General features: G+C 45.6%; 1 protein-coding gene and 2 long non-coding RNA genes across 3 annotated transcripts in view; 1 reads left to right on the top strand and 2 right to left on the bottom strand.

Annotated features, from left to right (window-relative positions):
• The window catches only part of LOC310764847, a 517,681-nt gene extending 514,536 nt beyond the window's left edge, over positions 1-3,145 (bottom strand). Inside the window, exon 1 of the long non-coding RNA XR_014549272.1 lies at positions 2,915-3,145. This is a non-coding gene — a long non-coding RNA (uncharacterized lncRNA). The remainder of the gene's footprint in view (positions 1-2,914) is intronic.
• A 3,199-nt stretch (positions 3,146-6,344) lies between these two features.
• Positions 6,345-7,587, top strand: LOC310764922. Its single transcript, XR_014549361.1, has 2 exons — positions 6,345-7,308; positions 7,360-7,587. It is a non-coding gene; the product is annotated as an uncharacterized lncRNA (long non-coding RNA).
• A 1,138-nt stretch (positions 7,588-8,725) lies between these two features.
• On the bottom strand, positions 8,726-15,501 carry PFDN4 (prefoldin subunit 4). The gene is made up of 4 exons (XM_083619282.1): positions 15,306-15,501; positions 12,178-12,285; positions 11,645-11,785; positions 8,726-9,117 (listed from the first exon to the last, which is right to left on the bottom strand). The coding sequence occupies exons 1-4, from the start codon at positions 15,327-15,329 to the stop codon at positions 8,986-8,988; spliced, it is 405 nt and encodes a 134-aa protein (XP_083475408.1). The 5' UTR covers positions 15,330-15,501; the 3' UTR covers positions 8,726-8,985.
• Between the last annotated feature and the right edge of the window lie 685 nt (positions 15,502-16,186).

The following is a 16,186-nucleotide window of genomic DNA, read 5'->3' as shown; positions in this document are numbered from 1 at the left end:
TAAGCTGGAACAGAACTGAACTGAGGAGCTCAGTCAGCCTGCTTATATAGAGCTCCACTAGAATGCAACAGTAGCCATTTTCTGTAACTAGCCAATCACTGAATGTCACTTTTGATCCTTCATTTGCATACAAACTATCCAATCACTGAACGTCACTTTCGATCCTTCATTTGCATAACTATCTACAGTATCCCCCTGCTGACCCAGGGTGAGAACTTCAGTATATAACACTCCTCCCCACCGAGATAAGGCGTTAGTTACAATCGTAATGGTTTCCTTATATACAGCACTACACGTAATGGTTCAATTAGGCACAAAAGCATATCGGTTACATTTCACATACTTAGACCAACAGTCTCTGCGTTAGAGATGCAGTTGATGCCGGTGACTTCCAGGCCGAGGGCATCAAACCAGTCTAGCCCTAGGAGGCTTGGCCGCTGACCTTCGACCACCACCAGTTGCAGCAGGCCCGAAAAATCCTTGAAGGCGATCCGGAACCGGCCAACACCTACCACGGGAATGTCGTTTCCCTGGTAGTCTCTCAGGTGTACGCGGTGAGAGTTGAGTTGCCTTTTGGACACTCTGGGTACCAGTCTTTTGATGGTGCTCCAAGACACGATGGACAGGGCAGACCCGGTGTCGATCTCCATGTCACATGGAGCTCCTTCAATGAGCACCGTGACGTTCAGCTTGCATCGCATAGGCGAGTTGGTTTGGCCAATCATGGTTCCAGACGGGCAGCGGCAGTTGGTGAGAGCGAAACAGCTTTCCTTGGCAGACTGGAGTGAAGACTTGGACTTGCGAGTCGGTGAAGGGGGGGGTGTCAGACGGAGGCGATCGGCAGACCTTAGCGATGTATCCCTTCTAGAACATGTCCAACAGATGCCGTCTCTGAATCGACACTTGGCATGGGAATGGTTGCCTCCGCAGCCGGCACATTCCGGTTGGCCCTTGGAATTCTGTTGGAACTTCCTGCGCTCCTGCTTTGTCTGGTGCACGTCATCGTCTTCACTGGAGGATGCCTCATCACTGCTGGCCTCTTCGTGATGCACTGGAACTGGCTTCCTAGCAAGACGCGGGCTGCTGGCCTTGCGGATCTCCTGGGCAGAGCGTTCAGCAGCTTCCGAGGCCACGGCCTCCTCAATGGCTTTCTGCAGCGTGAGGTCTGGCTTGGCAAAGAGATGCTGTTGCAGATGGATGTCCCGGACCCCGCAGATGATTCGATCCATCAGGGCATCGTCTAAGTCTCGGAACTCGCAGTGCATTGCAGCCTGTCGCAGGGCGGTGGTGTAGTTGTTGATTGACTCCCCCTCTGCCTGGTTCCGGTGGTAAAACGCATGGCGGGCAGCAATCTTGGATGGCTTTGGCGCGTAGTGGTTGCGGAGCTTCTCTTGGATCGTGTCCCATGGTGTTGCCTGGACTGCTTCAGGCGCAACCAATGCTCGGGCCGTCTCAAATACCTCAGGCCCACAGAGGCTGAGGAATAGGCCCCGCTTCCGTTCCTTTGATACTGCTGTCAGCTCGTTGGCTTGGAGGTAGCAGTCGAACCGAGCGAGGTAGGAGTGCCATGATTCAGAGGCTGGCGCAAACAGCGGTAGAGGCACAAGTGAAGCCATGATTCCGATGCCGGCGTGAAGGGCGATGGATGGAACACAGTGCTCTAGCCAGAACAGTCAGCTCTGAATTGGTTCTGTTCAGTGATTTCGCTCAGTGATTTCGCTCAGTGATTCAGCTCAGTGATTCAGCTCAGTTCAGAGGATGGCCGCATCTGGCCGTGCTCTGATGTCCATCGATCCCATCCTCGTCACCAGTGTTAAGTTGTGGGTGAACATATCAGACGACACAGCGATTGTTCCAAAGCAGCTCTTTATTTGTAAGCTGGAACAGAACTGAACTGAGGAGCTCAGTCAGCCTGCTTATATAGAGCTCCACTAGAATGCAACAGTAACCATTTTCTATAACTAGCCAATCACTGAATGTCACTTTTGATCCTTCATTTGCATACAAACTATCCAATCACTGAACGTCACTTTCGATCCTTCATTTGCATAACTATCTACAGTATCCCCCTGCTGGCCCAGGGTGAGAACTTCAGTACATAACATAATCAATTGTTGTTGTTCTTGTTATCTCCTTATGCTGTGCGCTCCTGTGGTACATAACTGACCGCCATGCCAGGGCAGGTGGACACATAATGAAATGGTGTCAGAACACTGGGCCACTTCAGAACTAAGGGTGGGGGAGAAATTGGATTTGGTGTGCATCTGAAGGAGAATCTACCCAAGTCACACTTTCCAGAATAATATGCAAACCGAAACACAGCCAGCCATCAAAATTCACACTCCTCCAAGATTTGCAATGCAGCTCTCCACCCAAGTAGAGTGTACAAAAATGCACATGTGTACAAAAATGCATACATTAAGGAAAATGGCAAACATGCATTATACTCGGGGAATCAGCTTGCAAAAATGGGTATACTTTGTCTAAACTGCACGTAAAAATGTGTTAGGAGAAATTTGCACTAAAATGCTGGAGAACTTTCATGAGGATTAAAAAAACCAACCAACAACAATAGTGCAAATTGCTGCAGAAACATGAAAATCTGGAATATAAGGCTGGAAAAAGTAGAAACCGAGGAAACTGAAACAGAGAGATTTATCCATCCCTATTCTTCACTGTTGGAATGTTGCATGTGAGAGTCAACTGCATACCAGCAAATTCAGGTCATGCAATTGCAGTGGATTTGGTGTTTTTACACAACAAAGCCATTTCGTAATTACCGTATTTTTCGCTCTATAACACGCACCCGACCATAACACGCACATAGTTTTTAGAGGAGGAAAACAAGAAAAAAAAATATTCTAAACGAAACAGTGGGTGCGTGATTTTTTTGGTGCAAGATGTAGCCATGAACATGCTATGTGATCTGATGGTGAATTTGGGGTGACCCAGTGCAAAAATCCTGAGGATCCATGTGGATCCGTGCTTTGTAACCACGTTTTAAGTGGGGAGGGAAGGAAAAGCACTCAAGGGACAAGGAGCACGCGTGGGGTGTGTGGAGAAGGATGCTGCTAATAATGCAGAAGAGGGGTTTAAGGGGAGAAGGAGCACACGTGGGGTGGGTGGAGAAGGATGCTGCTAATAATGCAGAAGAGGTATATAAGGGGAGAAGGCTCCTCTCCTCTCCCACTTTGCTACTTTAAAGCAAGCAGGCTCTGCTTTTCTCCCCGCTCATCCCCCTTAGCGAGCTGAAAAACTTTGCTGCCATGTAGCGAGCTGAGTGGGGAGGAGAGAGGGACAGAGAGCCTGCTTGCTTTAAAGGAACCAACCGGACAGGAGCCACTTACACTCGTGTAAGCGGCTCCTCTCCCGCTTTGCTCCTTTAAAGAAGCAGGCTCTCTGTCCCTCTCTCCTCCCCACTCAGCGGCTCTTCTCCCGCTTTGCTGTTTCAAAGCGAGCCACGGAGGAGGCAAGGAAGGGGAACCATGGATCCTCTGCTCACGACTGCAGCAGATCCCCCCCCCCCCGCCATCCATAGGCATTCCCTCCATAACACGCACAGACATTTCCCCTTACTTTCTAGGAAGAAAAAAGTGAGTGTTATGGTGCAAAAAATACGGTATTTTTACTCAGTGGCAAAGCAAAAAAAAAAAACCCGCACACGTCACCAAGGGTAAATGTGCCACAAGCCACACACAAGCCTTTTCCAAACACAGGAAGAGAAAGAGAGAGAGTCTGTGCTTCCAACTGCCAAAATTGAATGACAATATATTCCAGGCTTCTGATTCCAAATGCTTGATGGCACAGCTAGTTACTATGAGATTTTCCATATTTCAGTGAAATGGGGTGGTCCCAGGGACCAATGAAACAGCTTTCTTATTTTTCATTTTATTTCTTCACTGTGTTCTTCCAAATGTGCCAAATTAAAAGATCCGGAATCCACAGATTGATAAATATATGATGTTGCTGCTTGTTAGCACAACTCTCTCTTAATTTATTATTACGTTGAGATCAAGCAGCTGTTAGCAGTGCTTAGCACCAATTTTGCATGCATTGGAAGGAGACGTCCATCATCCAGTGGCAGTTTGCATCTACTTGGCACGCTATTTTCAGACTTGCACGGTCCCTTTTTTCAGGCGGTATGCCAAGCCATTGCATATAGTTAAAAGAGAGAGAGAGAAAAGGTAAAGGACCCCTGACAGTTAAGTCCAGTCACGAGCGACTCTGGGGTTGCGGTGCTCATCTCGCTTTACTGGCTGAGGGAGCCCACGTTTGTCCACAGAAAGTTTTTCCGGGTCATGTGGCCAGCATGACTAAACTGCTTCTGGAGAAACCAGAGCAGCTCACGGAAACGCCGTTTACCTTCCCGCCAGAGCGGTACCTATTTATTTACTTGCACTTGACCTGCTTTTGAACTGCTAGGTTGGCAGGAGGTGGGACCGAGAAACAGGAGCTCACCCCGTCACGGGGATTCAAACCACCGACCTTCCGATCGGCAAGCTCTAGGCTCAGTGGTTTAGACCACAGCACCACCCGCGTCCCTAATAAATTCATCACTGCCCCTGGCTAAAAGCTTCCTTGCTGCCTAATTTTCCAAGCATTCTGTCTGAAGTGACAAACATCCAATCAACATGCACAAATTGGATGTCCCTTTATGTCAGGAGCATAAATTTAGCTTCAATAGCTAGTGTTGGACACCAGATGACATCAGGACACCTGTTTACATCCGTTTGATGATTTTGCAAACTTAGCTCTCCTACTTAAAAAACAAGAGCCATGCCAGGTGTTGGAGCCACACCCTCCTGCAAGAGTTGAAATGGTGAGGAGGGCTATAAGAATATAACAGCCCCTGTTGAAAAACCAATAAAAAATTTATATATATATAAAAAAGAATATAACAGCCCCTGCTGAATTAGACCACAGCCTTATCTAGACCACCTTTCGGTTTCCCAGAGTGGCCAACTAGATTATGACGATGATGACGATCAGTTGGATTTCTTACCTGCCCTTCACCATAAGGTCCCAGGGCAGATTAACAATATAAACATACAATATTAAAATCAATTAAATCCGAAGGACAACTGAAATGGATCCTGCAAGCCTTTGCAAATAAACTTACACCTCAAGGTTGGAAGGATAAATACCCACCCTTTGCTTCTCAGTGCTCTGAAGATCTTGTTCTTTTCTATGTTTGGATGTATATCTTATGAGTGTCCATCTCATATCAATATCTGTTTGGACCTATGGAGTGCTTATATTAATTTATACCCTTAGGTCAGGGTTGATGGGTTAGCTTTATTGTTAATGTAAGCTGACGCTGTTTCTTTTGGTTACATTTGCTTTTTTTAAAAATGAAAATCAGTTAAAACAACTTACAATTTGAATGGGGTAGATACCAAGATGATAGATAGACAGACAGATTAGATAGCTAGATCCTGGGCGTCAAAGGCCAGGATAAAGAGATGCATGTTCAGCATATACATATGGGAATCTCACAGGTAAGGCATGAGTGAAACAGCCTTCTCCAGTCCCAATGACTGGTGTGCTGGAGGTCCCACCTATCTATCACGACTAGTTGCCATTGAGACCATTATCCTCCATGAATTTGTCTAATCCCATTTTAAAGCCATATAAGTTGGTGACCATCACCACCACTTAGGGCAGCAAATCCCATTGTTTGTAACCATGCACTGTGTAAAGCAGTGCTTTCTCTTGGCTGGTTCAAAAATCGCTCTGGAGGATAATGCAGGACAGAATTGCTAGCTATGCAGTTAAAGACTGTGTTTGGCTCTCTGTTCACACATTCATCTAGTGCCGATAATCTAGTGTCTAGTGTACCCAAGAGATTCTAAAGCATGTGTGAAGTAGGCCTTTGTACCCACTGAAAGTTTCTGCCTTTTGAAAACATACGTCCAAAGTTTCTCCCTTCCGTACAAAACTTTTAATTGTGTTATTGGGCAGCAGAGATTGAAGAAACACAACCCAGAATCAAAGTGCACATCTTATTAGTTTACCCCCGAGTGCTAATTTTAAAACAGGCCAATATTGAGCCTGCTGTCTTTGTCCACCACTTTTCAAGCATTGCCTTTGCATGTGGCGCTTAATAAGCCTTCTTTGGCACCAGCTTATTGCCCTGGTGTTTCCAAAGACAATTATGTTGTGTTGTTCAATGATTAAAGAAAAGGTCTCTGCTGGTTACTGACTTCTTGCTTCTGCAAGTGGGTGAACTACAAGCGCACACGCACACAAGGAGAACAATAAGTTACCTGAACTATTTCGAGATATGAACTCACATACACATAATGAAGTCCAAACTACATGTGGCATGAGGCCCCCATGATAAGATCTCTCAACAAATTTCTTTGGTTAAAAATAGCCAGAGGAGGAGGGGGCGAATTTGATCAGAGCACGAAGTGGTGTTTCATTTTTATTTTTCTCAAAGGAGACCAGGGTGGCAAACACTTACATGATATAAAGTACAATTACAAACAAACCATATTGAAAACATTTAAAATCTGTTGGCGGTAAAACAAACCTTAGCTACAGCTCATGGTTTGCCTGCAATGAGATAAACCATGAGCAAAAGATCGGATGTATCACTAAGCCGAACCATGACTTAGCTCACAGCAGCATGGCAGCAGCAAGATTGGAAGAGGAGCAAAACAGCCACAATCTTCTCTCCAGCAAGCCATAATACATTTGCTCATTCGTGCTGAACCATAGTTTGGCATAGGGTTATGTGCACAAATTGGGTCACTGTCAGAGCGGCCAAAGCTGCTTCTTCCTGCCATTTTCACTTCCATCAGCCCATCCTTGTCTTGCCGAGACAGTAAAGACCAGGTCAAAAACATGCAAGGAGGCATCTAGAAGATGGCTGTAAGCAAATGTTTCTGCACTTTCCTAGTGGTCCAAAGGGCTAATATGAGCCAGCCACAACAGCAAATAGATTGCTGAACCTCAACTGGAGAGACTGGAGTTCCAAGTCTCAACCTAGTGGTGCAGGGCCCCACTCAGCAGAATAAGCAGAAGGGTCCCCAAGCACATGAGCTGCCTTACCTTCTGAAGTACCTTCTGAAGATCAAGCCTAGGATCTAAAATTACCTATCTGCACCACCAGCTCAGCCAAGGAAGTGGCCTTGGGTCAGACACTACCTCTCAGCCAAACCTACTCATCACCGGGTTCTTGGGAGGCAAGAGTGGGTGGAATGAGAGCTCCCTGGAGAAAGGACAGCCTACTACATGAGTCTCTCATTTCCTGTCTGATAGCTCAGTCAGTAGAGCACGAGACCTTTAATCTCAGGGAAGTGGGTTTGAGCCCAATGGGCAAAAAGATTCTTGCATTGCAGGGGATTGGACTAGATAGCCCTAGGGGTCCTTTCCAACTCTACAGTCCTGATTCAGCTGACAGAATGATTTGAAGGCATACGACGCAGCTCAGGGCCTGCCAGGATGTTTGCTATTGAAGAACACTAACGAAGTAAATAGCACTATGCTCTGTTCTTCCCTGTTTGTTTCTTGGCTTTTGAAAATCGGGTTTGGAGCTGGCTGAAATAATCTGAACCACTTTCTGTTGCAGGGGCAAGATAAGTATGTGATGTTCTGCTGCAGAGGTGAGCTAGAATCCAAGAGCAGATGGAAAGCCCTGCTGGTGGCACAGAAGTCAATTATTCTGCTTCCCATAGTGACCAACCGGTTAACCCCAGGAAATCCACAAAGACGACATGAGGGAAATTACGCTCTCCTGCTATCACTCCCTAGAAGCTGGTAGTTAGTGGCTTCCTGAACATGAAGGTTCCATATCATCCTCTTGAGTAACAGCCATTGACAGACCACCTCTCCATTAATTTATCTAGCCCAAGCCCCTCTTCCTGCTGAAATGAATTTGTGGTTCTTGGCAAATACGACAATTTATTCTGGGGAAATCTCTTTGCCCAATTCTCTGCCTAGAGATAGCTGGCATTCTAGTGCCATCTTCTGGACAGTCAATAATAGCAGTTTGCTTCATTAGCCACAATGGCACAGAAGACAAGGTTCTCAGTGGTATGTTTTTCTCATATACAAATGTCCTGGGATTTTCTACGCTTATGCTAGGCACCTTACATGTGGTTTTGAACATCATGAAAAAAGACTGCTCCATCCCCTGTTTTCCCCCCTTCTGCTTTACTTAAAGACTGTAGAGGCCTTGCTTTTCCATTTTTAAATGGCACCTGGTAAATCAATAGCCATGGTGTAAAAGTAAGTGATAGGGAAGAACTATTTGACCCTACATTTTTATAACACCAATGCTGGATGTTGCAATGCAATTAACACATTGAATACAGGAGATTATTAATACAGCGCAATTATTAATGGAAAAAATTGCACTTAGGGGTGTTTATTCTAAGTGCTAAGATATTCTCTGGTGGCAACCAGGTATCCATAGGACTTCATTGTCTCAGTCTTCACAACCAGCGTAGTACGTCAGTGTTATGAGCCCCATATTGTAAACGAAACCCTAAGATCAGTTTATCCTAAGCTCACAGACAAGATGACATTTGAGCTGCCTGCCTCCTGGGTCACAGCTCGGTCCCTCTGCCTCTATATTCCCATTACCATTAAATTGAAGGTGTTCAAAAATAATGATTGCCAGAAAGAAGACTGATCATTGAGTCTACAGAGCGATTTCACACCATCCCCTTGTTATACTACATTATTTTTGGAAGGACATTTTAAGCACAAGACGCAATAAGTTTGTTTGACTTTTATTATCATTTCAATAAGCCTTTAAGCACCCAACCTTGATAATGCACCTGCGGAATTTGGATTTATTCACTTAACATATATAAATAACGATACATTTGCAAAATAAGAATGCCGTCTTTAAATACATGAAACAGACAAGTGAATGCATTTTTCCTGAAAACGAACAAATATGTGGGGCTTCTCAAAACATTATTGCAAGAGCAGAATAATTAGTACAAAAACAAAATACTATTTCTACAATATTTAATTATCATCTGCCTCAAGATTTATATTGTTGCCGAACTTTGCATAAAGCTGGACTTTGAGGTCTGATAATACTCTCTGGATGGATTCTACTCGTGACTCCAAAGCGCCAATTTCTTCCTGCAGGTTTTTCTGAGAAAAAGAAGAAGAAAAAGTAACAACCCCAAACAAATCATAAAAAACCACAACTGCCTAACATCCAGTTCTCAGAAGAAACCTATAGATTTTCTACAGGACCAGCTATTATAAATGACAAGACACTGTAAACAAGCTTTTTGGAAACACGTTAATCAGGCTTAGGGGTTTAGAATATTGTTATTTTTGTAAAAATCAGAATCAGAGGAAAAGCTTCCTAATCTGTCCGAGCATAGACTCTAGAGCTTTTTAGAATAAAGCAGAAGAAAGATCTGTGCAGCTGCTTGGAAAACAGGATCAGATTGGATAGAATGGGAAACTATGGCTTAACAAACTCCAGGAGTCTGGAATTAAGGCATGAGTCAGGAGGGAGAAGGGAAGAAAGTGGTACGCATTACTGATCTAATAAACAATGGTTTATAAGACCAAGACTGATGCATTTCAAGTGATCCTAAATGAAATCTGATGAGCTTCATGAAAATCAGTGTCAGCCAGTTTTGACCACTATTCTAATTATAACTTTTTTTCAAGATGGGGAGAACATAGCTGGTTGTATCCAGAGTTAATCAAATTGGGGGCTGCAAAAGCTGCCTTCCCCATCCTCTCCGGCCCATGGCAAACCCCAGCCTCCACAAAATTTGGGGGAATTCACCTTCCTGCACCACAGCCCACCTCCATGAGCAGATCCCCCAGCCCCAGTGGAGTATTTTCAAAGATAAGGAGGCGGCGGGAAAGTCAGCTTCCACCAGCATCATTAGGCATGCTTAACTCTGGATCCAATCCAGCAAGTTTTATACTTAAAGCAGGAGCATATATATTAATGATAAATAAGAAGGCAAATGTATCAATGTCCCACTGAAAGGTATACATACTGAGGTGTTAAGCACTGAAGTTCAGGGCCACTAAGTTTTTCCAAATCCTGCAAACCTAGTTTTCCATAAGGTGGTAAACCTGTGTATGAACAGTACGACTTTAAACTGCAAATGGGAGCTCCCAATAATGAGCTTCCATGTGAAAATATTGCCTCTCCCAGCCTTACCAGGAGATGTCAGGGAACGAACCCGGGACCTTTTGCATGCAAAACAGATGTTCTAATGTGGAGGTATGTCCCTTCCACCTTTGCAGTGGAGTGATACATTCAAGATGCCAGCTTAACACCTCAGTGACGACTAGGCTCACAACCTCTAGTATCAGTACTGGGGGAAATGGCTTATCAGGTGCCAGGGAACAGGGCTGGCAACCGGTTGGAGGGGCCCTGCCCCATCCACCTCAGCATCTGCCTGCTGGGCCTTACCAAGCAGTGGCATGGGTAGGCATCACTGGAGAAATGAAGATGGCAGGCTGCTGCAGCCTCGCCCCAGCTTGTGGCTTCACTTCACAGCACCAGACTGAGCACTACCAGCCTACTGCCCTAGTGAAAATGGGTAAAGAAAAAAGAGAGACACCGGCAACCAGTGTCAGCCCAGAGGGCCCTCCAGAGCACATGAGCCCTGGCGTTTCATAGGAAGTTGCCATACACTATGACAGACCACTGACCCATCTACCTTTATGCTGTCAATACTGACTGGTAGCAATTCAGACAGGGCTCTCTCCCAGTCCTACCTGAAGATGCCAGAGACTGAATCTGGGACCTGCATGCAAAACTGATGCTGTGCTACTGAGCTGTATGCATGTCAGCTTCTGACACCAGGCCCAACTTCCTATAAGGCAGCTCCCCATCTTGCTACATTGGTGGGGCAGTATGGGGGCAAACCGGCCTGCTAATATGGATGCTGTGTGAAGTGAAGGAACGAGACAGGTGTTGATCATCAGGTGAGCTGTGTGTAAGCAAGCTGCCAGCTAGGCCCGCAGAAGCTCCTTTTATTGACACCAAGCAGGTACATTTTGGACTGTGACCTTTACACATCTTCCAATCCCGAGATCGAGCGGTGGCACAGGTTATTTTGGCACCTGTTTCCACTGTGTCACTTTCCCCTTGCACAATGTTTATTCGAAAGAGACAAAGGTCACAAATAGGGCATGGCAGACTACTAAGACCGCAAAAGGTTAGACAGAGGGCAATATGTTCAGACAGCTGTGGCTTTATCTGTGAGGGGTAGTGTGCTCCGCACCCCAAGGTCACATGTGCAGACAGCTGAAGCTGCCCACAGGCGGGAGTGTGTTCCACAACCCAGTGATCATTCCTACACTGTGTCTGTCTTATGCAGAAAACCTACACAGCAGAAATGTTTAATACTACAGTATTTAATATTACAGTGGTACCTCGGGTTGCATACACTTTCAGGTTAAGAACAAATTAAGTACTTAACCCGAGGTACCACTGTATTTAGTATAGTAACAAACAGAGAGAAGAGAGAGAGGGAAAGAGAAAGAGAAAGAGAAAGAGAAAGAGAAAGAGAAAGAGAAAGAGAGAAGACTCTTATCAGGTTTTCATCTGCCAGACTCAATGATGCTTCACACATAAACATTTTTTGCTGCATCACTGAGAGGACCCACAGAAGATCCACAAGGAATAAGCACCAACCTTTGCTTCCTCCAGCATCTCTTCTGTTTCTTCCTGTGGGTGGCTAATGAAGACATCTCCGATTTGATAAGGTATCAGTAGTGAATCGTCGTCAAGCATCATGAGGTCATCACATGCATCTTGCAAGTTCTGAAGCTGTTTCTGTGATCAAGAGATCAGTAACTCTCCCATCCAGTTACTAGTAACATACTAAAAACTGTAACCTACTAATTTTAGCATGCCTGAAGAGTTGTGTACATAAATATATGTGCTTCCTAGTGAACACCAGAAAAACATTAATCACAACTTTGATTTTTTTATTTGAATAGTATGCATTTTCAGTTACCCAGTTTGACCTGCACTGTGCCTCTTCATTTTGCTACCAACATTAAATAAACAATGCATTTCCAAAGAAGTGTGGAAAAATATAACATTTCCCACCTCACATCACTGGAAGTTCCACTCAGTTAAATGGGACCTTCTACACTGCTGGGCGTGCTTAGGATTTCATACAATGAACAGATTCCCATCCAGAGGCTTTATAGTAAGGGTACCTTTTTATCCTCTATTTCTTCTTTCAGTTCTGTAATTCTGCTGGTGTTTCTTGCGAACTTGTTAATTTTCTGTTGATCCTCAAAGGTAACATTGACATCTTCTGCTGCCTGGAAAAGACCAACAGAAACAGGGAGAGCTCAATACACATAACACACAAGACAATCATATGCGTTTTCAATCCAATTATGGAACACAGTGTGCTCACCATTAAAGTTTCTGCTTTAGATTAGTCAACATATCCACATTTTACCAGCATTATTTTCCAAAGGATTTCAAACCAGCTGGCTACTATGAACTCAACAGAAGCAAGACCAGGAAGGAAACAAAAGCACATTAACAAGGAGCATGAGGACATCTGCAGACAAACACCTTGGGACATTAGCATAGACAAAGTGACCATAGGTAACACCTGAGATCACAAAGGAGCCAGTGTAGTATGCTGGCTAGTGTTGTAATAGGTCCTGAGAGACCCAAGTTCAAATCCACACTTGGACGTAAAGCTCACTGGGTGGCCTTGGGTCAATCACTGTCTCTCGAACAATATTGTTGTGGGAGAGAGAACCACATACACTGCCTTGAGTGCCTTGGAGATGAATGTAACGTTAGAAGCCGACACAAGTAATGTGAAAAATTAGTCTTGGCTAAGTTAGGCTGCATGGATTTCAAAAGGGACAAAATTAAACTAACTTTGTCTGGATCCAAACGTAGTAAATAGATAAAATAAACAATGCCCTATAGTTTATAATGGGATGTGTGCATTTTTCTCCCTCAGTGCCCTTTGCATAATTGTACAGTAATCAAGATGTTCAATGCTGTCACATGTGGATTGAATTGACACGACAGATTTCTATGTATTAACTGCATGTATCAATCGGCTAACCAACGCAAGGATATGTCTTTTCAACTCTTATTTACTGTGAATGGTCACTGCTAATAATATAATTAGAACTGTCTATACTCTTCTGCTGACAAACCTAGACAGCATCTTAAAAAGAGACATCACCTTGCAAACAAAGGTCCGTATAGTAAAAGCTATGGTTTTCCCAGTAGCGATGTATGGAAGTGAGAGCTGGACCATCAAGAAGGCTGATCGCCGAAGAATTGATGCTTTTGAATTATGGTGCTGGAGGAGACTCTTGAGAGTCCCATGGACTGCAAGAAGATCAAACCTCTCCATTCTGAAGGAAATCAGCCCTGAGTGCTCACTGGAAGGACAGATCCTGAAACTGAGGCTCCAATACTTTGGCCACCTCATGAGAAGAGAAGACTCCCTGGAAAAGACCCTGATGTTGGGAAAGATGGAGGGCACAAGGAGAAGGGGACAACAGAGGATGAGATGGTTGGATAGTGTTCTCGAAGCTACCAGCATGAGTTGACCAAACTGCAGGAGGCAGTGGAAGACAGAAGTGCCTGGCGTGCTCTGGTCCATGGGGTCACGAAGAGTCGGACACGACTAAACGACTGAACAACAACATACTTTTCTGCATTGCATGTCTGTCTGATCGTACCAAATCCCAACACACACACGCACGCACGCGCACACACACACACACACACACACAAAATGTACCCACAACTCAGGAAAACACTTCCTGTATCTGATAAAGTGGACTGTAGCCTGCATGCCATAATAAATGTGTTGAGCCTTTTGTTGTTTTTGCAGCAAGAGACTAACATAGGTGCCCCTCCAGAAAGCCCTTCAAATGCACAAAACACACACCACCCAACACTCAACAAGTATGTCCAAAAGGCCAGATTCTTTGTAGGGTGAACACCAGCCTGCTTGTACACTACAACTTGGGAGCAATTCCTGTTAAATTTATTGAGACTTTCTTCCAAGGAAAAAATGCACAGGATGAGGCAGCAAGTCTTACAACGGGATCTGTTTGTATGTACCAAAGAACAGATTTAGCTAAAGCATGTTCGGCAACATTTACTATCTGGATAGATGGATAAAGGTAAGGTTCTGCACTAAGGCAGGATGAACCAGCTCCACGAATATAAGATGGGAAACAGCTAGACTGCTAGCAGTACATGTGAAAAGGACCTAGGGGGCTTTGTGGACCACAAGGTTAACATGAGTCAATAGTGTGATGCAGCAGCAAAAAAAGCTAATGCTATTCTAGGCTGCATCAACATAAGTATAGCGTCCCGATCAAGGGAAGTAATAGAACCACTCTATTCTGCCTTGGTCAGACCACACTTTGAATACTGTGTCCAATTCCGAGCACCACAATTTAAGAAAGATGTTGACAAGCTGGAATGTTTCCAACTAGTGGCTCTAGTCCAGGTTGGTTAACTGTCTTAATTTTAATGTTGTGAGGGTCCTATGCCCTTTTGAAATGTGTTTTTTTTTCGGGGGGAGGGGGGCTGTTTTTATTTTGATTGTGTATTTTGTGGTTTTATATTTTGATTTTATTCTGCGAACTGCCCTGAGATCTCTAGGTATAGGGCGGTATATAAATTAAATTAATCAATAATTTAATAATAAATTGCAGAGGAGGGCAAAAAGAGCCTGAAAAACCAAGCCTTATGAGGAACGGTTGAAGGAGCTGGGCATGTTTAGCCTGAAAAAGAGGAGACTGAGAGGAAATACCCATCTTCAGATATCTCAAGGGCTGCCACATGGGGAGGCGGGAGCAGGCTTGTTTCCTCCTGCTCCGGAGGGTAGGACTCGAACCCATGGCTTCAGGTTGCAAAAAAGGGAGATTCCGACTCAAACATCAGGAAAAACTTTCTGGTAGGAAGAGCTGTTCAGCAGTGGAACCGTCTCCTTCAGGAGGTGGCGGACTCTCCTTCCTTGGAGGTTTGTAAGCAGAGGTTGGGTGGCCATGGATGCTTTAGCTGAGATTCCCGCCTCGTAGGGGGTTGGGCTAGATGACCCCCGGGTGTCCCCTCCGACTCTAAGATTTTATGGTTCTATATTTGTTCTATGAGAGACTTGGGGCCAAGGATGGTTTATTGGGGGGGGAGAGGCTGAACCCCGAGGCTTCCCGGCCCCGCCGCCTCGCCTAGCCGCCCTCAGCCTCCCTTCACAAGGGAGCCGGGACCAAGGGCCGCAACCGGAGACGCCTCCGTAGCCGCCACAACCGCTCCCTTCCCGGCCTCCCTTCAGCAGCTCACTCACCGCTTTCTTCATGGTGGCCGCCATCTTGGGGACTGAACTACTTCCTCTCCTCTGGAGGGGGAGAGAGCTCCCCCACTCGGCTCTCCTCCAACCCGGTTTTTGTTTTGTTTCCCTCCCCTGAGGGAAAAATAAAATATACCCCCGGGGTTATTTTGTTTCCTCGAAGGGAATTTCGCTCCCTCCCCTCAAGCTTATCAGAGGGTACCACCCCCGTCTCTGCGGCAGATGTTGGTATCGCCCGGCTTCAAAGGAGAGTCGGAGGGAGGAGGCGAATGCCGGTTGGCCGGCAAAAATCGAAGAGGGAAAGCGCATGCGCCCAATAGGTCCGGTTGCCGCGCGCGGCGAGAGCCAGCAGGTGGCAGAGCGGACACGGGGAAGGGTTTGGGCTTTTGCAGGTTGGTGCGGGAATCTGCCGCGCTCCAGATGTTGCTCCCAGCATCCCTGACCTTGGGCCATCCTGGCAGGGGTTGATGGGACTTGGTGGTCCCGCAGCATCAGCCCCTCTTGGGAGAGATCTTTTTCTGATTTAAATTAAATTTCTAGATGTGCATCTGCTGGAGGAGACTCTCGAGAGTCCCATGGACTGCAAGAAGATCAAACCTCTCCATTCTGAAGGAAATCAGCCCTGAGTGCTCACTAGAAGGACAGATCCTGAAGCTGAGGCTCCAATACTTTGGCCACCTCATGAGATGAGAAGACTCCCTGGAAAAGACCCTGATGTTGGGAAAGATGGAGGGCACAAGGAGAAGGGGATGACAGAGGACGAGATGGCTGGACAGTGCTCTGATAGCTACCAGCATGAGTTTGACCAAACTGCAGGAGGCAGTGGAAGACAGGAGTGCCTGGTGTGCTCTGGTCCATGGGGTCACGAAGAGGCGGAC

The sequence above is a fragment of the Podarcis filfolensis genome (genome assembly GCF_964270895.1).
Source record: "Podarcis filfolensis genome assembly, chromosome: 6".
Taxonomy (NCBI): Eukaryota; Metazoa; Chordata; class Lepidosauria; order Squamata; family Lacertidae; genus Podarcis; species Podarcis filfolensis.
The sequence above is the reverse complement of the archived record's forward strand: the minus strand, read 5'-3'. Positions and strand labels throughout refer to the sequence as shown.